Consider the following 25,514-nt stretch of genomic DNA (forward strand, 5'->3'; position numbering starts at 1 on the left):
GTTTGTGAAAAACAATGGATGTTTTGGGGCAAATAATTTTACCGGGATATTAATGTTAGTGCTCACTGTTCCAAAATAGCCACATGTTAACATGAGGTTTGTGTTTTTAAATGAATCTTTTAAACTCCTGTCATAATAATTCACCCACAGGAATGATAAGTGTAGCATCTCACCACTAAAGGATATTTGGACCGCTTTAAAGCTGAAATAACACACATTTTTGTAAGGACAAATTAATATAAACTCTTTAACTAAAATATGAGCTGCACATTTCTGCTTTGAAACCTTCAGGAATGTATTGCCCCATTGACTTCCTTTGTAAGTGCATTACTGCTAACACATCCCTCAGAGTGTGAGAAGTGGCGACTGTCTAAAGTTGTTAAGCTTTGCTGTAAATTCATTTGAGTGTAAGAAGAACTTATGTAACCTGGGTCAGATTTCTATCAACAAATCTATACATGGCACTGGCATGTTAGGATTTGTGTAGTAGGTCATGTACACTACCATTCAATAGTTTGGGGTCAGTAAGATTTATTTATTTATTTTTTGGAAAGAAAATTAATACTTTTATTCAGCAGGGATGCATTAAAATGATCAAAAGTGACAGTAAAGACATTTGTAATGTTACAAAAGATTTCTATTTCAAATAAATTCTGTTCCTTTTAACTTTCTATTCACTGAAGAATCCTAGAAAAAAAACCATGGTTTCCGCAAAAATATTAAAAATATAAAATATTAAGTTTTCAACATTGATAATAAGAAATGTTTCTTGAGCATTAAATCAGCATATTTGAACGATTTCTGAAGGTTCATGTGACACTGAAGACTGGAGTAATTATGCTGAAAATTCAGCTTTGATCACATGAATAAATTACATTTAAAATATATCATATAAAAAATATGTGCTAATATTTTATATTAGTTTTTGTGTTGTTTTTGATCAAATAAATGCAGTTTTGGCAAGCATAAGAGGCTGTTTTTCTAAAACACAATTTCATACTTCGCATTGAGATTTATGTTTGCATTTCCTGTGCATTTTTATGCAATAATGTGGAAATAAAGAATCTGTTAAAATGACTGATTGACAGCCCTTATATAAGTAAAGTAGTCTATGGTATGTCTGTCTTCAGATAGCCAGGGAAACGTGGGTGTGTGTGAAAGAAACTGTGAGCTGAATCAGTGTTTGCTGTGTGTGTGCTTGTGAGCTACAGTGTCCAGTATTCATAGAAAGTCCTTGGATGGTTTATTTAGGGTGTTCAGAGAAATAGAAAGGGACTTTAAGTTATTTTGGGGTCAGATTTATTTTAGATTGATATGGTTCAGAGTGGTAACTTTGGACGTGTCTATCCCTGGAGCTCAAGGAAGGGCAGGTCAGGGAGGTGCCGGACGGCGTAGTTTAAGGGTTAAAGAGTTTTTGAGACGGACACAGAGGTTATTTTGGGTGCCCCGTGGGATGGGAAAGCTGGGGGAGTTTTAAAAGGATATGGGGGAAAAGTATTTGAAAAGAGAGATGGTCGGGAGTGGGAGTTTAGCTGAAATAGCAGGACTGAAATGGGCTGAGGTATAGTTTCACTGTCTGACCTATTTGGAACAGATGCAACGGTGGGTCAAGCAAAGAGCAGAGGAGAGAGAGAGAGAGAGAGAGAGAGAGAGAGATGAGAAGGTCCTGAACTCTCTTTTGTTTGTGTGTGTGTGTGTGTGTTGCAGCAGACAAGCCCCCAAACCGTCCAGTCAGCAACATTTACACTAAACTGATAAAACACTGCCAAAACAAATTCATTAGAGAGTGTTTACTTGTCTTTCTATTTAGGGAAAAATATGATATGAGTTGTTTTATAACAATTTTGTGTGTATAATGATCTGCATAGTTTGTCAGCAAATCTGAAGTTGTCATATAACATCTCATCTTGTCACTTTATTTCCCAGGATCCTACAAATCTGGATAAATTCAATGTCTCTAACTTCTTCCATGTGAAAAACAATATGAAAGTCCTTGACCCTGGTGAGTTCAGTGTTTTGAATGCAGTACAAAATGTTCAGTTCGTTTTGGCAAAGATTTGACCATTTTGAGGATAGCATACTATTCTTACTCATTGTATGTAGTATATAGTGTTTGGTGTGCAAATCCTGCATTGCAGTGTTGTTAATGTTAACCAACCCCAAAACTATTACAAATTATTTTTGTTTATTGAAATAACATAAGATACAAATATTAGATTAAAAACTTAATTTAAACCTAAAAAAGATTTAGGAAAATTAGTAAAATTATTAGTTTTTCATCAAATAGTTGTTTTATTTATCTTTTGAGATACTAAATATTATTAAAATGCTTAAATTACTAAAACTGAAATAAAATAAATGAAAGCTAAATAGAAATAAGACTAATTAAAATGACAAAATTACACAACAAACCTTAAAACCCCTAATTAAAATGACAAAAAAAATGCAGTTTAAAACAGAGCACACTTTTCTGGCGACTGCATTGCACAATAACACAGATTGCAAATGAATAATTGAAGAAAAAAACCCTCACTGACAGTTAGTTAGACTTAACCCGTGAGAGTTTAATAATTTAGCTCCAGGCTCAGATGTGCCATATTACTTGCATTAGCCCAACCGTGATGATTTAAGGAAATTAATTGGTTAACGAGGTAGAACTTTGTGCAATTCGTTGTGGATTCACATTGCACAATGAATTAACTAAAGGAGTGTATCTGTCAAATGATGTGAATTCATTTGAATCCCTGAACATGACATACTTAAAAGGCCATGAAGATACCCATCATGACAGGAATGCAAGATAATGTGTGTGTATGTCACCACAGACTGTAATCGCTGACCAGCGGTCTTAGATTAGCCGGAGAGATCCATATTTCTGACAGCACTGCAACACTGTCTAGGCTGCTGTTATAGCGGATGGCATGATGTGGCTGGTTTACTCTCTGTAAGCTTAGACTTTTCAATCTCAAAAACCCCTGAAAATCAGTTTTTATTGTAGGGTCCTTCTTTGAAACGTCCTCAGGTGACTGGATGGTAGCACTTTATTGAATCCTGTATAATGCTTTATAATATTCTTTATGCATTAAAATGGTATTTCATAATGTCATATAATACAGTGTAATTCATTGTATTTTTTTTAAATAATTGGAACCACAGTTTTTAAGTAAGTTTTTAATTGATTAGTTCATTTAAATTAGTACATACAATGTATATGTACATTTCTGAAATGCATAACAGTTACCTCTGATAATAGATCACTCTAAATTGTAATTGTGGTCACATGCATTTACTGTAAAGCTGCTTTGAAACGATGATACAAAAGCTCTATAAATAATGTGAATTGAATTTGAACTTGAACTTGGGGCCAACCGAAAACAGAAAACTTTAAATGGATTCTGCCTGATCATTTACACGAGAACTGCGTTTTGGTGGCCTGAGAATGCAAACTTAGGTTTCAAAGTACATGTTTTTGAAAACCGGCTTTGAAAGCGATACCATTATCTCTTCAAAAACGTGAATCTGTGGAAACAGTGATGACATGCTTGTGTATTACGTGTTTAGTCTATAGGCATGCATTATTACCCACCTCTTTATAATTACAAGCTTAAAGAGTTTGATGCATTTGTAATTGGTTGATGCATTTTATGCAGTTCAAAGTCTCTTGTACTCACCACAGCATTTATTTGGTTACAAATAATTTTACAATTAAATTTACCAAAAAATATTACAATTTAAAATAATTGTCTTCTGTTTGAATGTATTATATATATATATATATATATATATATATATATATATATATATATATATATATATAATTTTTTTTTTTGAACCGTAATATATATTAGTGCTGCACGATTAATCGTATCGCAATCGCGATGTCAAGCCTACGCGATTATATGACGCAAAATGCTGCGATTTTATATTAAATAAACAAATTAGCGCTGTTAACGCACTTATTAATGCAAATGCTTTCAAACCATTCATGCGCGATAAGACATAAAAGAACGAGCTGCCTGTGAATGTCCTCCTTACAGACATACACACAAACACACATACACACACACAGATAGACGCGCGCCAGTATCAAGTTCTTTTTAGCGGTAGAACGAACAACACACATGTATGCCATAATGAACGCGCTGCCTGTGAATGTCCTGACTGTGACAGACAGAAAGACTCGCGCTAATATCGTGCGAGCGCACAAAACAGCAACAGTTCTCTTTCGAGCTTGAACGAACAATAACACACAATTATGCCAAAATGTCTTTTTGTCGAGTGTCTTCGTAACATAAGAGTAGTGTAGTCTTATGATGAACATGAAGAGTTGTGATGACTCGTGAAAGAATGAGGCGCGTGTGAGATCCGCGTCTCTGACAGCGGCTGTTCTTAAAGGGATAGTACACAGTAGCCACTAATTATATATCTGTCTAAAGTTATTCTTTTTTTTTTTTTTTTTCTATTTTTTTTTTTTTATTATTATTTTTCTTTACCCCTGACATGTATGGTTATATGTACTCTTGTATGTAAATTATGTTTTGTTCTTGTTAAAATGCAAAAAAAAAAAAAAAAAAATCTGTCGCTTAAGTTAATCAAAGAACAAAGGGAACAGAGAAAAACACTCACTGCTCTTGACTAAAGAACTTTTTTCTTTAGGCTGATTATCACTAATCTGTGTGTGCATTTATTTTCCTTGAGAAGCAAGCAAGTTGACTCATGAAACCATTTGTTTATTATATCGCATATCGCAATCGTAATCGCAATATTGACCTCAATTATCGCAATATGACATTTTCCCCAAATAGTGCAGCCCTAATATATATATATGTGTTCACACAAAGGCTTCAGATAAAATGTAATCATACCAAGTGTTTTTGTGAATCTGATGACTTGTATTGTGGAGATGTCACTTTTATGAGCCCCTGTCCTTTTGTCGTTCCCCTACAGATGAAGAGAAAGCCAAACTGGAACCAGGATACCATCTGAAAACCACAAACCTGGAGACACGAGAAACCCTGGCGGAGCTCTATAGGGACTATAAAGGAGATCAGCTGTTGGCCTCCACTATGAAAGAGCCAGAAACCAAAAAAACAGACAAGTTCAATGCGGTGAGTGTTTTAAAGGGGTGGTTGATTATGATTTCACTTTTTTAACTTTAGTTAGTGTGTAATGTTGCTGTTTGAGCATAAACAACATCTGCAAAGTTACAATGCTCAAAGTTCAAAGCAAAGGGAGAAATTTGCTTTAAAAAAAATCACTTTTTAAGGACTACAACAAACAGCTGGTTGGGACTACACAACATTCTTCCTGGGTTAGTGACATCAACAACCATAAAATTTACATAAACCCCACCCCCTGAACACGATTTATAGATTATCATGACAGAATATGCTAATCAATGACTAGAAGATAACTACACATAACTTACATAAACATCAACTAACCATTCAGAAATGTCCTGTTGTTTCTACATGTTGTCACTTCTTCTTGAGTCTCTCCATCATTGTCTGACTCTGGTTTGAGCATAAAAGGCTAAAAGTTTTTGAAATTTTCAAATCATGTCTGCATGTCTGTGTGAGTGCAAGCTGTTGAAGCTCCGCCCACTGTGCCGGGAGCAGCAGCTCATTTGCATTTAAAGGAACAGACACAAAACGGTGCGTTTTTGCTCACCATCAAAAATTGACAATTTTAACATGCTATGTAAAATATCTGTGGGGTATTTTGAGCTAAAACTTCACATACACACTCTGGGGACATCAGAGATTTATTTTACATCTTGTGAAAAGGGCATTATACCACCCCTTTAAGAGATTGCCTTTCTAGCTATAGTCGTTGGCACATTCTTCGCTCTCCTCTTTGTCTTCATTGTTTCGTTTCTTTTTTCTATTTGTCGTCATTTTGAAGCAGCAAAAATTTCCAACATTGATAATAATAAGAAATGTTTCTTGAGAATCAAATCTGCATATTAGAAGGATCATGTGACATGTGAGTTAATGATGCTGAAATTTCCAATCACAGGAATAAATTACATTACAATATATTCAAATAGAAATCAGTTATTTTAAATTTAAATAATATTTCACAATATTACTGTTTTTACTATATTTCTCATCAATTAAATGCAGCCTTGGTGAGCATTAGAGGTTTCTTTCAAAAAGATAAAAAATCTTACCAAAGCCTTACTTTTAGTGCAATAATTGTAATTGGTAAAGATGGGTTCTAACGAGATCTCCTGCGAGGTGTTTGAGGTCAGATAAAGCTGTTCAGTGCAGCGCTGTTTGGGTCACAGTGACGTTTCTTGACGTCTCTGTCTGTGTGTGTGTGTGTACGTGCATGTAAAAGTGTCTGTGCATTACGAGGTGATTTGCCTCTCAGACTCTACCACCATCACACAGCAACTGGAGCAGAAGAAAACGCCTCGCAGGATCCTCAACCGACCACACACACACACACACTCAGAGCAAGAATCTCAAGAAGTTCCTCTGAATGTCATGTCAATTCTTTCTAAAATTATCATACCAATTACTCACTTCTTGCGTAATGACCCCACCGCACCAATACCTGGTATATAAATCATGAGTTTTTTTTTCTTTCGTACTTGCTCTGCGGTGGTTCTGAGTGTGTTTGTGGCCGTGTCTCAAGCCGCCTTTTAGTCCAGGTTGGAGTGTGTCTGCTCTGTGCTTTCAGCTATATAAGCTTTTCTTGCTCAGCCCATTCACAGAGTGTAATTGGCTCAACTTTTGGCATGAATGCCAGTCTATTTCAGCCCTAGCTGTGCTGGATTGGTATTGTGACGCTGAAATAGACTGGCATTCAAGCCCACTCTCCTACTGATTTAGCTTTGCCTATTTCTACACCATACTAGGGCAACTATAATATCCCAAATAACTGTTTTCAACAAAATGTGCTAGGTTTCAAACTTAAACAAAAATGCATTACCCTTTGAGCACCATTTATGCTACAGAAATTAATAATATTATAATGTGAGAATATAATGTTACTTGTTGTAAAGAGCTGAGTGTAAAGTGATCTGACTTTTATATTTAAACTACACGAGTCAGTAAGAAACCACCTAGCAACCACCCAGAACACCTTAGCAATTGTATAGCAATATGCTAAAATCGCTCAGAACCTCGTAGCATTGAGGAGGTAATTTTTTTTATTCAGGAAATGTAAAAATCTTAAATGTAAAAAAATTAGTTAGTTTATTTGTATAGCACATTTAAAAACAACTCGAGTTGACCAAAGTGTTTTCCATTAAAACAATATTCCAATAGTATAAATAACAAAAATACAAAAACCAAACCAAAAAATACAATTAAAAGACAAGACAACAGTAAAACAAGGTGCTATCAATATGCTAGCAAATAGTTAGGAAACAGGAAACAGTTATTTTAAATAGTAAAACTTAATAATATTTCTGTTTCTTACTGTAATTTTGTATTCTTACTGTAATAAATGCAGACTTGGAGGGCATAAGAGATTTCTTTCAAAAAATGTTACTGACCCCAAACTTTTGAGTGGTAGCTTAGTTTATCACTTTAAATTCATTCTATTGAATACCGAAAATTTTAATTTGTAGAGAAAAGCCTATTTTTAACTATCATTTCAGTCAGCTGGGAACACAGACCTGTTGAGAAGACACATCTACTGCACATAAACATCAACACATCCAAACACACCTGAATCGCCCCACAGGAATCAATGAACATATCCTCCTGTCTGTCTGTCTTCAGAATGAATTGGTGATAAAACACTATTATTAAGTGTGATTAGGAGGTGTAAGAGTGATGTCATGCATATGAAGATCATTTAGTCGTTTCGGATGGATGTGTTAGGGCTTATTTTGTCTTATCTAGATTGCCTTATCTGTAAACCATGTCTGTGTCTCTTCTTTCAGGCTCACTATTCCACTGGAAGAGTGTCTGCCTCCTTCACATCTACAGCTATGGCTCCAGCCACCACCCATGAAGCAGGTAATGGAGATTAAACATGTTTTCCCTGCTTACTCAAACCAAACAAATCTGATAGGAACAGACCATTTTTGTTTGAAATGCATCAGCTGGTCCATGGCTCATGGTTGATTCTAATCAGTAGATGGCCAAGTCACAAGCTTCTCTTTAGTCTTCTCATGGTTCCTTCTCTTTGTTACTGTCCTGTTTGAGCCGATTGCTGATTCTGATTGACTCCATTAAGCTATGTTGCTGGTAATGGTAATGCCCACAGTCACTTTGGGTAGAAGAGTCTTCTAAATGTGCAAATGTAAATATCATCATGACTGGTGATGCACACAACAAATGGCATAATTTCCCTTTTTGTTTATGCTGGGAAGTTGCTGCATGCATTTCATAACATTGCATCATTGCAATACCTGAAACTCCTGCCAAGTATTAGTTCTGGTTTGTTATTTAAACTCATTTTCGAGTGAGTTTGGCTTCAGTGTACCTCAGGAAACCATCTGGCAGCTGTCAAATCGGTCCTGCAAACCTGTTCATTCTCTTTCAGATTAGTTTAAGGCTATTGTGATGCGTCAGTACTGTCTGCAGCAGAGTCATTCATAAATGTAAAGAATGAAAATATTTGTCTTTGTGTTTTCAGATGCTATTGCAGACGATGCCGTGCGCTACCAATACGTTAAGAAGAAAGGCTATGTGCGCCTACACACAAACAAAGGAGACCTGAATGTGGAGTTACACTGTGATAAGGTAACTCTATGTGAAATGGTTGAACACTATTCAACCTTGGTTGTGCATAGGGTGGATTTCAACTTTTCATGCATTGAGTCCAAGCAGAACTGTGCAAGATCTCTTTTCAGACGTGTTATATTTCTGTAAACATTGTTTTGCTTGTCCGTCCTCATTTGTGTTCGTCCATCGAATAAGATTTTCCTGGCTGTGTTGGACACCTTGTTTGCTGTCACACTTATTCAGAGCAAGGCCAGGGCTGACTAATTACAGAGTGAAGGAATGAGAAAAGAATTACACAGTGTGTGATGCCCAAACAACTCCGCTTGTTAACAATGGTCCACATGGACACTTAAGTCACACTTAAAAATGTCTGAATTTCAATGCTTTAGATACAAAATACCAAAGCAGGCAGCTAACAACAAACTTGACATTTCTGTGCTACTTTTTCCCCCAATTATTTTTAACCAGTTGCTCTCAAGGTTACATAGGTGTGCTAGCAGATGTAGTTTATCATTTCAAAAATAAACATGCTAACATGTTCCACCAAGTTTGGTAGTAAATATTTACTCCCGTTCAAAAGTTTGGGATCAATACGATTTTATAAAAATAAAAAAAAAGGAATTCTTTTGTTCAAATTTAAATTGATCAAAAGAGACAAAGACATCTATAAAAATTCTAATCCAAATAAATTATGTTCTTTTGAATTTTCTATTAAAAAAATCATGAAAAAAAAACAGAACTAAATTACCATTTTTAATATATTTTAAAAAAATGAGCAAATATTTTAAATTGGATTCATATTTTAAAGCATTACATTTTATTGTATTTCTGATCAAGTAAATTCAGTCTCGTTTACCACAAGAGACTTTAACATTGAAAAATATTAACAATAAAACTTTTTAAATCTTAGGAACCCCTTACTTTAAAAATGTATCATTTATTTTACATTTTGAAACCTAACAAACTACATGAACTGATTTGGTTGAAAAATGTGCTTGTTTTTTGATATTTTGTATGGTTTGTATTTTGTAAATACACATTTTTAACTGGCTTAAAGGTGCAGAATTTTGGCAAAATCTTTCTATTAGTCTGCATGAAATTTGCTATAGACTTTATGCGACAGAGAATCCAGCGCACAGACATCTTTAGAATATTGTCTTTAACTTCCGTTTTTGCGGTCGCTCTGTATATCTCCATGGCATCGCTGTCGAGGAGTAATTAGCTGGTAAAGTGGATTTACTTATTGTAAAGTTAACAAAAGTGATCATGAGGATTGTAATGTTTAGAGCAGATGTCTTAACAAATGTCAGTAGACGGTAAGATTTTAAAAAGAGCCGTTCATTCATAAATCCGCAAGATCGCTGTGAAAATTCAGACCGGAAGACAAAAGACAACGAGTGCAGCGCTGAAAAGGGGCGGGTCTATATATAGGCCTGATTCCACAGACAGGGCTTAGATTAAGTCAGGATTAGGCCTTAGTTCAATTAACATTTAAGTAGCTTTTATAAACATACCTTAGAAGAAACATTACTGGTGTGAATATTGAGACAAAACAATGCCAGTGACATATTTTAAGATCTGTCAGTGCAAGTTGCTTTCAGTTAAAACGGCTCAAACGTGCATTTTAGTCTGGGACTAGGCTTAAGCCTTGTCTGTGAAACCAAGGGAAAACAATTAAACCAATTTAGACTAACTGCAGACACTCTTAAAAGAATACAGACTGGTCCCGATATTTATAGATTGAGCAGGGGTGTATGTAGTTTACAGGTCTACAGGCCGTCTTGTCTTTACATAATATATAATTCATCCATTCAGAGTGTCACACTGCATTTGCTGACCTACATAGGTCGACTCACTCTATTTTTCTATTTCTCATTTTTATGTTGTCTTGCTTTCCTTGCTCTGTTTTTGCTGTCAGATTCTATTCTTTATTCTTTGTGTCCGTTTCTAATGTGTTTCCTCTCCACTCATTTCTTTTCCTTGATGCGCTCTGTATCCCACTGAGCTTGTAAAATCATCCCTGCCATAAAACACTTCCTCTGTAAAATTGTGTTGGTTGTGGCCTTGTGCTGGCAGATAGTTCTCTCTCCTCAGCGTCCCTGTTCTTATTTATGTGAGAGCGTGTGCCAGGCTCTCACTCCTGGGTCAAAGCCGCTCATGAATCACTTTATAGCCATCATTTAGTGTTTTCACTTTAATACGGTACAGAGAAACTGGTGAGCTTGGTCTTTACTGACTTTAATTACATACATAAGATTCTGTACATTTAAATCACTTTTTTTTTTTTTGCATTTTAGCACTTTTATATCACTTTACTTGAACGCTTTGGCTCAGTCTTGCACAAAAGCAGCAGATTCATTAAAGGGATCGTTCACGCAAAAATGAAAATTGTCATCATTTACTCGCCCTCAGGTGGTTCCAAACCTGTATTCATTTCTTTCTTCTGCTGAACACAAAAGATTTTGAAGAATGTCGATAAGCAAACAGTTGATGGACCCCATTGACTTCTATAGTATCACCATACTATGGAAGCCCATCAACTGTTTGGTTACCCATATTCTTCTAAATATCTTCTTTTGTGTTCAGCAGAAGAAACTCATAACAGTTTGGAACCACCTGAGGGCGAGTAAATGATGACACAATTTTCATTTTTGGGTGAACTATCTCTTTAAGCCTTCACAAGGCCACATGATAAAATACCGGTACCTAATTTGGTTTGAAAATTCCTTGAATTTTAGATTTACATTTAACTAAAGCTTAGGGAAAAGGGAACACATTGTAAGACCTGAAGTCTTTGTCCTATTCCAGCTTAATGTGCAGAATAAGACACACCCTTTAGAAGCGTGTGTGTGTGTGTGTCAGTGTGACTTGGGAACCAAGGTAAACACTGCCTAATGGACACAGAAACAGCATTGCATGGTCCTCATAGTCCTAGTATTTTCATTGGTTGTGTGCTTGTCAAATCAGGATAAAGAGAAAAGGTCACATTGATAAGAAAATTACCCTCCGTTTTTTTCTTCCTCTCCTCTCCTCTCCTCCCTCCCTCTTGCATTTGCTTGCATTTGTGACGCTTCTGTTTGTGGTGCAGTGTTTACAGAGTAGTGGCCTTTTTTGACTGTAACACTGAATCTTATGAAAGGATAAGACAAATGTCAAGATCAAACGTAATGATGTTCACATTTCACTCCTAAACAAAACAGAATTGCTAAAAAAAATTAAACCTTTAAACAGGTGCATTTAAGTTATTTTGCTTTTAATAATTTAAGACAATCGTTAATGTATTACTGTTAGAAATACAATACTGACTTAATACTGTGACTTCCTAAAATGAAACAAACAATACCATATGTAGCCTATATACACATTTATTTACTTATTTTGCATTACTGTAATAAGAATGTTTATTTTATTTATTTTTTGGTTACGAGCATTTTGAGGTAAATGTGGATATTATTATTATTTTTAATTGAGTCAATGCAGAAAATCTTAATGGTCTAAAGTAGGCTTTATTTATGTAATCAAAATATGATTTCTTATTTTCATTTGCCTATATGCAAATGCCCTCTTGTCAAGGATGTCCATTTTACAGCATTTCTTTTTCTTTTAGTGGCATTTAGATTGGAATGTGGTTGTGGCCAGTTATGTAACAGTGTCAGGTCTAGATGGAGCAGATGATTGAGATCAAGCTTGACAACTTTATTTTTGTATCTGTTTTGTGTGTCTGTGTGCTTTTCATGCATGAGTGTGAGACATTGAAATCTTGACTGTTTTGAAGTCCTGAGATGCTTGACTATGGAAGCTTGTTTTTTCCGCCACACAATAAAACATTTAAAAAGTATTTTTTTAATTAATTTTAAACTTTTTTTTTTTCTCGCAATTTACTTTCTCAGAATTGCATGATATAAATTTGCAATTGTGAGTCAGTTTTTTTTTTGTCCTCAGAATTGGACTTTAAAACGCGCAATTTCAAGTTTATATCCCGCAATTCTGAGAAAAAAAGATCAGAATTGCAAGATGTAAAGTCGCAATTGCGAGAAAAAAGTCAGAATTGTGAGAGAAAATGGTGAAATTACTTTTTTTTTTTTTTTTTTTTTCAGTGGCAAAAACAAGTTTCCATACTTGACCTCCTCTCAGGGTAACTTATAAAAATTGAATGTGGAAATTGCTTCTGCATCTCCTAATGTCTTTCCTGAGCACAAAATCAGTTTAGTGACTCTCTGAGGTTTTATTTGAAGAGAGGGATGTCTGATCGCCATAGAAACGAACAAATAAACATTTACACAGTGAGATAGGAATCAACTCCTTAAACTTTCAGTGCTATGGGTTTTTTTTAACAACATATTATAAGCAAGCCTTTCTCTTCCTGAATAACGTAGCAGATTTAAAATACATTCAAAGCTGCCAGATGTATTACAAACAAACCTAATTGTTTATTGGCCTTTATATCCAACAGACGGTCCTTTTGGTAGCACACAAGGGATTTGAGAGGCTTGTATAAAAATCATTAAGACATCATCTGAAGTTACAGTGGACACTTCCTGTAATATTCATAAGTGATTTAATGTTGCCAGCTGTAGTTTCAGTAATGTGAATGTTTTGCAGTCCTGTTTAATTTGGTTGAATTTCATGAAGAAATATAATACGTTTCACCACAAATATCATAAGAAAAAATAAGTTATATTTTGCATAAAGAAAATTAAGCCTGTTTTAAGATCATTAAGATCTTAGATTGATTTATTTTCATGAGAATTAAGCGTTTTCTGTAATATAATAAAGAAAATCCTCCTGCCCAGACATTTTTTTTAATTTAGTGCAATAAATTGTTCCATGATGAATAAATACTTTAATATTTAATAATTATTTAAAATAATTCTAAATTTTTCTTGAATTACAGTAATGAGGTTGTTTTTGTTTGTTTTGTTTATAAACAAAATGGGGTCAAATGTGCTTAATGTCACAATGAAAAAAATCCTAATTGTCCAACATAGATTTCTCTTTTTATTTTAAACTTCTAATTTATTTTAATATTTTGTAATTAAATTCATTTTGGGGTTAAATATTAAACTGGACGTGCTCTTGACCGGTTTCATTAGATTCACCCACTGTAAAAGCTTTTGCTTTTGCTTTTTTCCTAGTTCCTATAGATTCAGTAGGTTCATCTTCGAGTCAAAAGAGTATCAGAAGAGTTTCTTTATTGATTGTTCATGTGATTTGTATGGTTTCCCAACAAAGTATTTGTAAATGTCTAAACATTTCTTCAAACCCTCTTTTTTTTATTAGTTTAGCGTGCTGCTATGCTAGTGTTATCATAATGATAAACCGTTTTCATAAATCACATTCCTGACATTAAAACTGATATTTGTTTTGTTTTTTTTCTTGCAGGTCCCCAAGGCAGGAGAGAACTTTATTAAACTGTGTAAGAAAGGATATTATGATGGCACAGTATTCCACCGCTCTATTCGAAATTTTATGGTAAATAAGTTTCTCTTTATTATTCTAAAATGTGGCCTTTAAATACATTTATTTTAAGATGTTACCTCGAATGTAACATTTTCCTACAGTATATTCAGTGTGTGTCTGAATGTGTGTGTTTGCTAGCGTTAGATACTACAAATCATCTATATAGGGCTGTCAAAAAAGAGTGAGATTAATCGTGATTAATCGCATATTTATCGTGATATTAAGCATACTTATTACATGGCTTGGCTGAATTCCAATGTAGAATGCGGTCTGTTATTTCTTGATAACAGACCGCTGCGAAGTATAACAGACCGTTGCCATGAAAAACAGCGCGTTGCTATGGACGCGGAACGGACTATTTTCTTTGGCGGAAGCAATACAATCGTTTTTAAATCAATAAACTCCTTTTTAAATAAATAATTTGTGTCAAATTATTTATTTATTTTGTAGGTAGCCATGTAATAAGCGGGATAATGTATAGTGAGCCGGTTGTTATAGTGAATAACAACCCCTTCAGGCTGATTCAAGATCCCTCCGCTTAACAACCGGCTCACTATACATTATCCCTTACATAATATATCTTGTTTAACACGTTTATATAGTCATCATTTGCTATATCCAGCAAAGTAAACTGTCAGATTGAAGGGTGATTCTCACAAAACTGTATTTTCTAGAAATAAGTGAGAGAATTGTAGAGTTCTCCTGCTTATTTTACTTTGATTTCCGTGTAATTTCACTTTTTTTTTTTTTTTTTATTGGTGTACCAAGAAATTACATAGATGTGAAATGGTTGATGTGTTCTTTATATACATGTACTTGAAGTAGGCACATGTGTATATATAATGCAAACTTTGTTGCGTTATTTTCCTGTTATACTGTTATGACTGTAAAGCTGCTTTGAAACAATCAGTATTGTAAAAAGCGCTATATATACATAAAGTTGACTTGACTTGACTTGAAGTGAGCACTGGGAAATTACAAGTATTAGATCAGATCGACTTTGTATCGGCAGATATGCAATATTCAATTACTCGAATTGGGGGCACAAAAAAACTTGACCGGTACATCAATAGTAATTGAAGTAAAGTGCAAGCCATTTAAAGCCAAAGAATTGGCTTAAAAAAAAATATTATGGAAAATGTGGCATTTTAATGTTTTTTTTTGTTATTCTTTGTTTTCAGATTCAAGGAGGAGACCCTACAGGGACTGGTACAGGTAATCATTTTAACATTTGTTCAGGATCACTTGTCATTTTGATCACTTGCACATAACAGTTACAAACAGGGTCCTCCCCCGTTACTGTCTTCAGACTCTCGCAACAAGTTAAATATTGCACCTACCCTCACTAAAGTACAAAATATACTTTGAATACATCGTTTTAGTTACGAATCTAAGTCAATAGATTTTTTTGTGATTATTCTTAAAATGATCAGAAAAGGTTTTTCTAGTGGAAACAATTACAGGACGTTTAGTCTTTCATAAAAAAAATTTGCTCTTACAGTTTAGGTTGACTTTCTTTATCATATTCAGTTGATCAGATGAGAATTGCATTGCTTTCTCAGACTTTCCTGAGCTGTCTAGACAATATGACCTCAGCTTTCTGAATGCCGTTTTGGTGCACATTTGCGAGGGATGTTTTCTTGTGGTCGTGAGTGTTAAAATCTGCAGGTTCAACTGAGGAAAAGAAGGGTAAAGAGCTTGTGCACTGGTCTTGTACGTATCTAAAATTCAATCCCATAAAAAATGCACCAGCCTCACCTGAGACTCTTGTGTAGAGAGAAAGATTGAGAGCAAGAAGTGAACAGGGAAGTAGACCGAATGATTTTTCATGAACAGAGAGTGAATTTAAAGTGTTGAGTATTAGACTTGAAGGTCAGAAGCAGCTTCTATCTTCTAGCCATTCTCACTCGTGTTATTATCACGCACATTGAGACAAGATTTGTATTTGCATTTGACCTAAAAATAGGTGCAAAAAGAGCATTGAGATTTTGCATCAGAGCAAACTGTTGATTGCCTGCCCAAAATATGTGCTTTTAGTCATTTGAGTGAATGTTCACGGATGTTAGAGAAGAGTTTGCAGTGTCCTCAATCCTTCTCTATATGTGACACTCCATGTACAATAGGTTAACTAAATGATGCCCTTTTTTGTAAGGGAATAGTTCACACAAAAATGAAAATCATCATTATTTACTCAGACTATTATGTTGTTTCAAACCTGTATGACTTTCTTCTATAGAACACAAAAGGAGAACTTTCAACTAATTTCCTGACTACTCTTTTCAGTATAATGAAAGCAAACAAGGACAAAATTACAAAAAAGCACCATAAATGCATCCTAATATTGGATGAAGCAGTCTTCTTGAGTCATATGATAGCGATTGTGACAAACAGACTAAAATTAATGTTGCTGTACACTGAAAATTCATCCTAGTTTTCCTTTGGCAAGTAGTGATGTCCAATTTGGGAAGGAATCAGTTAGATCTAATGAATCTGTTTATACAGCTCAAAAAACATGAGTGATTTACTCACTAATTGGACCAATTCTGATGTTCAATGATTCCAGTTGCATCAAATAACAACTTAAAATTCAGTCTGTTCTTCATTTAAAAAAAAAAAAAAGTATTGTATGACATGCAAAAATTATATGGACACTTATGATACTTTTAAAGTGATTTCAAGTTTGAATTGCATAGAAGAATGACCAGTACATTGTTAAAATGCTTCAGTAGGAGTCATAAAGCTTTGGAACAACATGAGGATAAGTACATTTCTGAGTGAAAATATACCTTTAATTATGAACTATTAAGAGATATGTTCTGATAAATATTGGCATTATACAAAACCATAATGCACTCAGAAAAAAAGGTACAAAATCTGTCACTGGGACGGTACCCTTTCAAATGTTACCTTTAAGGTATTAATATGCACTTTTAGATCCTAATGCATCTTTAGGGGTAAATAAGGTGTACCTTTTGTAAAGACAGCTTTGCATTGACAGTTTTTGAACTTTTTTTCTGAGTGTAACGTGGCTTAGTTAAATTATTTTGAAGGCTTTGATCATGTGTTCAGCCATCCTGCTTTCCTCCATTTAGTTGAAAAATAGATAATATTAACCAAATTATCCAAATGTGTTTTGGATGCTGCAACAAGAAGTCACGAGTGTGACAAATCACAAAATGTTCCTTTAAAGAGATGCTGTGTTGTGTAATAATGGTGCTCTGTTAGGCTGTGACTGAATGTGCAATGATTATGATTCTGCTGGATTCATCTACAAAATTTAATCAAGGCTTCTTATGCAGCAGTTTGGGGTCAGTGCGGCAGAAAACGTCACAACTCACGTTGACATCTGTGACGTTTTTAGATGTGTATGTATAGGTATAAAGGTATACATGATTGGCAAAGGAAAGTAAATAAGTAAAAGCTCATAAAATCTTTCCTATATGACAAAGAATATATTATTGAAATATTATAGAAGACTCTGAAGACAACCTGAGTTCCAGTTAGTTTTGTGGCAGTCATCGGCTGTGATGTACTATGTTAATTCGCAGAGTCTCTTAATTGTTGTTATTTTGTTAAAATTATGGCAATCATACAATTGCATTTATAATCAATTTAGTTTGATTTGCATGTTAATCATATTAATCACAATCAGTTACATATTTTCATCGGAGATCATTTTTTAATTGCTCACTGCCGACTCAAAACATGAAGCTTGAATTACTCAGTTGCCTTTGTATGAAATTAGTTTTTTATGTATGAGTCAGAGGACATGATTTTTTGTTTATTGCAAAATAATGGAATAAAAAATAAAAAATACGAATTAATCTTAAATGTAATGTTAAAATGATTTGTTCAGCTCTGATTATTGCTATTCAGCTCTGCTTCCAGATCATTTTAAGGACTAATACAGGTTCTATACATTGCTGTCAGTTATTCAACAAAAAAGTTTCAACTTGGTTTGTTAAAACAACACGCTCAGAAAAGTCTTTGGGGCAACAGCTGTATGTGTTTGGCCCATAGACTTCTACAGATCCTTGGATTTAACCATCTACCTTTTGGATTTTAACATTTTAATCTTGAATGTAGTCCCTTAGGTGCTCAAAATGAATAAATCATGTTTTCATTGTTTTTAATCACGTCAGCCTTGTTATTCTGTCCGGTTGATTTTCATCCACTTCCTATAACCCTTTTTTTCCCTCCCTTTTTAATCAAGTCTGTGGCATGGGGGTAGGAAATGTCAGCAAGGGCATAAATTATGCAGAAATGTCACCTGGGGAATGTTTATGAGGGTGTGCAGAGTTTTCAGAGGTTGATTGGTGCGCTGTAAAGCCATCGCTCCACAACGACACCAGCTGCTGGACGCTAAAACAAGACGTCTAGAATCATGTGCGGCGACTCTTTAAGAAGTACGAAAGATTTTAAAACTCGCATGTGAATTCAGTAGGTTCAGGTGTCACAGAAATCCTGCAGTTGAGAGACGTCTCATGTCAGCCTCAGCACACACGCGAACACTCGCTGAGAGAGCCGCATCCAGCAGAGCTTTTGATTGAGCGTGATGAAGCGTTAATTAGTGAACCTGATTTGGAGGCCTTTGGCATGAGGTGTTTGTTTATGGTGGCAGAAGACGATGCATGGTGTCTGTGCATGTGGCACTGGGTTCATTTTCATAAATGATTTGAAGTGATTGAAAAAGACAATCTGGGTCAGGTTTAGTTGAACGGCTTTAATATTTCAGTGTAAAATCTGTAGGAAGAATTGAATAGTCAGACTACTGCTAACGTTTAAAAGATATTGATAACGTTCACCAGTGCTGCATTTATTTGATAACACTGAAGATTGAAATATTATTAAAATTTTAAATAGCTGTTTTCTATTTTAATATATTATAAAATATAATTTATTCCTGTGATTACAGCATCAATACTTCAGTCTTCAGTGTCACATGATCCTTCAGAAATCATTCTAATATGATGAGTTGATGGTCAAGAAACATTTCTTATTATTATCAGTGTTGAAAGCAGTTGTGCTGCTTAATATTTTTGTGGAAACGGTGTCCATTTTTTCATTAAATTCTTTGATTAATAGAAAGTTATAACATTATTATACATATCTAACATTATAAATGTCTTTACTGTCACTTTTGATCAATTTACTGCATAATTTCTGATCAATTTAATGCATCATTTCTGAAGTATTAATTTCTTTCAAAAAGTCAGAAAAATCTTACTGACCCCAAACTTTTGAAAGGTAGTGTATGTTTTCTTCAATTGAGCATATTGCTGATTCTAAGTATTTGAGATTCGCACAAACCACTAAACCTATTGAAATCTAGTATGTGAATTGCCTCACCATCATTTGTGCTATGGACATGGATTAATCCTCAAATCACTTGGCTTTGTTTAAGAGATATGCTGGCTGGCACTTTTTAACATAGGCAGGACAAAACCCCAAAGACATTGAATGAGGGACCTGAGCCATATCTGGGAACCAAAGTATAGTCCTGTTTGGTGCTGCTAGTGTCATAGAAATGACACTACATTTAAACTAATGTGTTTCTGTGTGTGTAAGTGTAATTTTTGTGTTGTGTTGTGCTGTGTCAAGTCAATTCATCCTCATTTATATAGCGCTTTTAACAATGTAGATTGTTTCAAAGCAGCTTTACAGAGATAAGCGTATAATTTAAGGTAATAGAGATTGTTTTGGCTTTATAGCGGTTCTTTAATAAAGCTATTTTCCAGCTAAAGTTAGTTTTGATTGATTCGCTTCCGTCGCAACGATCATTTGTTATTAAATTAGGGGCCGCTAAGACGACACCATTCTCTCTACACAGACTTTAAACGCGAACCTGTGAGAAACGCTGATGGCGTTCACATGCGCATTAAGAATTGTTTCTATAGTTATGTGCGTTTGAATATATGTACGCAGGTTTGGAATTCCCTACAAACCAAGCCTAAACAAAGTACTGGCGTTTCCTTATAATTTTTAATACAGAATTTTATTTTATTTTATCAATTCGGGGTAGATACGCGAATTGAGTTTCCCGACAACGCTTTATCTGTAGAGTGGTAAAGGGGGGATTTCTGTGCTGGATCTCTGGATTTGTTCTTCCAGTGCAATTATACCAGACGTGATAGCACATGCAGCAGGGTTGTTATTGGCCAGGTGTCATGATGTGTTACTCTTAATCTCTTTAATATTCATATTTTTCCCTCCTGTCGATCCTCTCTCTGTCGTTGTGTATATCAGGAGGCGAGTCTTTCTGGGGAAAGCCATTCAAGGATGAATTCAGGCCTAATCTGTCTCACACGGGTCGTGGGATTCTGAGCATGGCGAACTCAGGACCCAACACAAATAAATCCCAGTTGTGAGTATGTTTCATCTGCTCATTACAGTGATTGTCAGGCAGCTTCAAACATTCTGGTTTGTGTTTGTTCTAAATCCCTTAAGTATTAAACTTCTGCAATTATTTCAGCCCAAACTTCTGAACATAGACACCATTCAAACTTTGGATCACAGGCCACTTTAGGCTACTTTTGTTTTTTATAAACCGGTTTTAGAGAAATTTGAGAGATGGATAGAGAGAACTTGAATACTGAATTCTTGTTGATTTTCTTATGGTATTTGCATACTGATTTGAGAATGGTCTTTCTTGCATTTAAACCTTCATAACCAGCACAGTTTTGTTGCCTCTACAAGCACTGGTGTTTTGCTCAATATATACAAATCTAATTTAAATATGAATTTACCCTTGCATTTAACCATTAATAACCAGCAATGACAAATGGGAAGAATCAAAGCTTAAATTTACCTTAATCTTCAACACTGTGTTGTTGTTGTTTTGCCTTTACAAGCCACTGGTGTTTTGCTCATTAAATACAAATCTAGTTTAAATATAAATTGACCCTGTTACGAAAACTCGGTTCACATGAGAATATTTTTCCTGTTTTCTTTCAGCTTCATAACATTCCGCTCATGCGCATACCTGGACAGGAAACACACTGTGTTTGGAAGGTAAGTTTATTTATGGATTTCTCTTCAGTAATAGATTTGACCTGTGTACATTCACATCCCTCAGACCCAAGAGTGCATCAATAGCTGTTTGCAGCTGTGAATGAGTTTCTCGCTTGTCCTGAGTGGTAATAATGGATCTCAACATCAAACAGCTATTTTGGGGGTAGCATTTTTGGTATATTCTTCATTTGGTCAGCTTTCTGTGTGAGTGAAGTCCTTCCTGGGGGAAAGCTTGTCTTCTGTTGAATCAGAACATTCCAGCACACACACACTTTCACTCTGAGGGAAAGTCTTTGCCCATTTGGCATTGAGTGGAAACCCTTGGACTCTAGCTGTGGAATTCAGAGGCTTGTCAGCATAAGCCTGGACTAAACTGCTGTGCACACTCTCATGCACCCCTCACCCCACAGCAGAAGAAAGTCTGTGCACTTACTGAGCACGTGCAGTGAGAACGCACACACTCGCCCCTCGACCCTCAGCCTATGGGGTACCTAGAAACCTGAGCCCCTGTTAAAGATGAAATGTCCCACAGGAACAGCTGTGCAAAGAGAGACAGTACACAGCATGTGCACATATAGCTCTAACACACAAACAACATTATAGATTTGTTTTGCACGTTATAAATTTGTTTGCTGTCTTTCAAAATGTAGACATTGGATCGAGTTTGATCCAAGATATTATCACAGCTTGGCACTGAACCATCACTTTTTTAACTTTGCAACTACAGCTACTTGTTAAAGAAACAGTTCATTAAAAAAATGAGAATACTCTTAAATTGTTTACTAACCCTCATGTTGTTCTAAACCTGTGTGACTCTTCTGTGAAACACAAAAGAAGGAATATAATGAAAGTGCACAGTGACTAGCGCCCGTCAAGCTCCAAAAACGTCAAAAAGCAAAAATGATCACAAAAGCAATCCATACAACTTATGCACAATTTTCCGAATCTTTTGAAGCCGTTTGATGGCTTTGTGTGCCTGAAGTTTGAGTCATTATTCACTGAAAACCAGTTTTGTTTTAGTATTATTTATAGAATATTTATAGAATTTATTAGTATTTTGAATTAGCAGTTTAATTATATTTTAGTTAGTTGTCAACTAAGGCAACATTTGTATTACATTTTAATTTATTTCAGCTTTATTTCTATGATTGAAAACAATTTTAATAGTTTCAGTTAAAGCTACACTGTGTAAGATTTTCTCCCATCTAGTGGTGAAATTGTTTATGACTACCAACGGAATATTACTTTCTAGCCCCTCCCATTCCGAGGGCGTTTTAACTCCTACGGTGGCCGTATTATTTCAAATCTGCCGGCAGTCGCGAGTAATCTCCCCCTCGCATTCGTCACGGTGCCACTGAGTGTTGTCCCTCTTTGGCTAATGTATTTTCAAGATGGAGGCGCAACATGGCTGCCGCCATTCCAGCAACTCGCTCGTATGTATTCTGAATGGCAGATTCTACGCTTACGAGAATACTTAATTAGTTTAAGTAATTACACATTAATGAGCACATATCATTTTGAAAGAACAAAGTGTTTTTTACTAAGAATCAACTTTAAAAAAATTACACAGTGTAGCTTTAACAATAATAACATTGTTATAATTTTATGAGACTTAAAATATTGCAAACCAATCATATGGACTGCTTAAATCGTATTCCTTTATTTATTTTTCGCCCTTCTTGGAGCATAACAGTTAAAGGTCCCGTTCTTCGTGATCCCATGTTTCAAACTTTAGTTAGTGTGTAATGTTGCTGTTAGAGCATAAATAATATCTGTAAAATTATAAAGCTCAAAGTTCAATGCCAAGCGAGATATTTTATTTAACAGAAGTCGCCTACAACGAACGGCTCGTTTGGACTACATCCCTCTACTTCCTTCTTTAATGACGTCACTAGAACCGTTCTTTGACTAACCTCCGCCCACAGGAATGCTCCCTCAACTCTACCGAAATACGTTTATGTACTTGCGCACTTCTTATAACTTATTGTGTTTACTCAGCTCTTACGGTGATTTTCTGAAGTAAAACTGACGCTTCATCTTTTGTGTGATGTACAATAAACTTTATTAAACTCATCAGTATATGTTTGATCATCATTCAGACAGCAGACTTGTAGGCTATTAATAAATAATGGATACATACAAGCAGATGACAAATACGTTATAATAACCGTAATTAAACTACTAAACTATACCTGTTCCATCTCTATACAGCACTCTGACTCTGTAGGCATTATTGTCCGACTCGAACTGAACACGTTACTGAGAGTTTCTGATATTATCATCATTCCGTGAGATGAAATTGTCCTGAGAGACTGAGCTCGAGCTCATGAAGCTCCGCCCCCTGTGTCATCCAGCAGCAGCTTATTTGCATTTAAGGGGCACACACTAAAACAGCTCGTTTTTCTGAGCCCCAAAAAATGACAATTTAAACATGCTGTAAAAAATGATCTGTTGGGTATTTTGAGCTGAAACTTCACATACACACTCTGGGGACATCAGAGACTTATTTTACATCTTGTGAAAAGGGGCATAATACGGGACCTTTAAAGTAAATTGCATAATTTTCATTTTGGGGGGTGTGCTATTACTTTAAGAAAAGTTCCAAATTGTTGTCTACAGTGAAAGGGTTTGATCCAGTCTCATTAGTGATATTATCACCACTTGGCACTGAATACTACCTCATTTACTTTTTGCAGCAGGGTTTTAATAGGATTTCTGTCCCTCTCTTGCTCTCTTTTAGAGTGGTTGGTGGTTTAGAGGCTCTCACAGCGATGGAGAATGTTGAAAGTGATCCGAAGACAGACAAACCCAAGGTTATTTTATTCCATTTATTCCCCTTCTGTGGCATCAGAAATGTATGATTCGGTTGCAGTGTAGGGTTGTGCAACATGACTCATGGTACCTCCTGTTTGTTTATATTTTTCCACCTGCTGTCAAACCCCAGAATGCCAAAAGAGAAAACAGTCCAATTTGAACAGACACGTTTATTCATGTTTTTTAAGCATTTTTGTCTGCCTCATGTAAAATGCAAACTGTATTTTAGCTTGAGGCAAAAGAGTTTTTGAATACTTCGCTTCAGTACTTTTTTTTTCTTTGGCTTTTCATTTCTTAAACGGTAACAGCATGCTAATAGGTCAGGAGTGTTTTTTCTCAGTCTGAATCTCTGTTTCTGTTTCACATTCTCAGTCTGAGATAAAGTTGCTGAGCGCTTCAGTATTTGTGGATCCGTATGAGGAAGCCGATGCACAGGTCAGCATTTGTGTGCATGTATGTAGTCGATGTCGTATTTGTTGTTTTCATGGCGTGCAGTCGATGTGACACTGTGTGTGTTTAGATTGCAGCCGAGCGAGAGAAGGAAGCACAGAAACAGGAGGAAGAGAGAGCGCAAACTTCTGCTTCAGCTAAAGCAAAAACAGAGGACAAGCCTAAAGTCTTCAAACCAGGAGTGGGCAAATACATCAACATGGCTGCCACGTGAGTTCACACTCATCTGTGATGATGCACGGTTGCTGAATATGACAACAAGACGACTTTGATATTTTTATATTGCAAGATATTGCATTGATTTATTCCACAACTTTTTCTCTCACAACAGTGAGGAGGTGCTGGTAATGTAACTCATATTTATTACCTCTATAATGATCAAATAATGATCATTATTAAGGTAATAAATATGAGTTACATTACCAGAACCTTTCCTCCAAACACACAAGTAATTCATTACTCTGTTGACTTTTATAGTCCTTTGAAATTTGCTCTGGTAATCCTCATATTTACCACAACAAGCTATTTATTAAAAGCAATATTTCACTGTTTGGTTTCTGAAAATAAAAGTTATTTGTTGTTATTTATCAAAAGGTTATAGGATTACAAATGTGTTTTCAGTCGCTGTTGAATCTTCTTCATCAAGACAAAATAAATTATTTAACCCAAACTGGTGTAAAGAATCTTGCAAGCTACAGCAACATGAGGAAATTAGTTTTTTTGTCTTTGTAATATTTCTGGTCAAAAAGACAAAAAAATTAGATGGATGGATGGATGGATGGATGGATAGATAGATAGAAGCTTAAAGTCATATCATGGCGAATGTGTGTGTTTGTGTGTGTTACTGGTGAGGGGTTTGTCCCACACCACAGCAGGGCTCAGGATATGAGCAAAGTTTACTGAGAATGGCAGGAGATCTTTCTAATTATCCCTCACAACCCCACTGTTTCTAACATACACACACACACACACTCCCATACACTCTCCCTAACACACTGACTGAATGTTAAAGAGACAAGCACATGCATACTGAGCGATGTGAACACCTGCTGCTCACACCTGAGATCTGGATCACACACACACACACACACA

General features: G+C 35.4%; 1 protein-coding gene across 1 annotated transcript in view; it reads left to right on the forward strand.

Moving 5' to 3' along the window:
* ppil2 (peptidylprolyl isomerase (cyclophilin)-like 2) overlaps positions 1-25,514 on the forward strand; it is a 38,368-nt gene that overhangs the window by 10,840 nt on the left and 2,014 nt on the right. The window contains exons 9-19 of the mRNA XM_081365863.1: positions 1,927-2,002; positions 4,948-5,108; positions 7,901-7,976; positions 8,599-8,705; positions 14,070-14,159; positions 15,329-15,362; positions 20,394-20,511; positions 21,102-21,158; positions 23,899-23,971; positions 24,345-24,407; positions 24,493-24,632. Coding sequence (XP_081221989.1) covers positions 1,927-2,002; positions 4,948-5,108; positions 7,901-7,976; positions 8,599-8,705; positions 14,070-14,159; positions 15,329-15,362; positions 20,394-20,511; positions 21,102-21,158; positions 23,899-23,971; positions 24,345-24,407; positions 24,493-24,632 — 995 coding nt within the window. The remainder of the gene's footprint in view (positions 1-1,926; positions 2,003-4,947; positions 5,109-7,900; positions 7,977-8,598; positions 8,706-14,069; positions 14,160-15,328; positions 15,363-20,393; positions 20,512-21,101; positions 21,159-23,898; positions 23,972-24,344; positions 24,408-24,492; positions 24,633-25,514) is intronic.

Source organism: Scardinius erythrophthalmus, assembly GCF_964197995.2.
Source record: "Scardinius erythrophthalmus genome assembly, chromosome: 5".
In the NCBI taxonomy this organism is placed as follows: Eukaryota; Metazoa; Chordata; class Actinopteri; order Cypriniformes; family Leuciscidae; genus Scardinius; species Scardinius erythrophthalmus.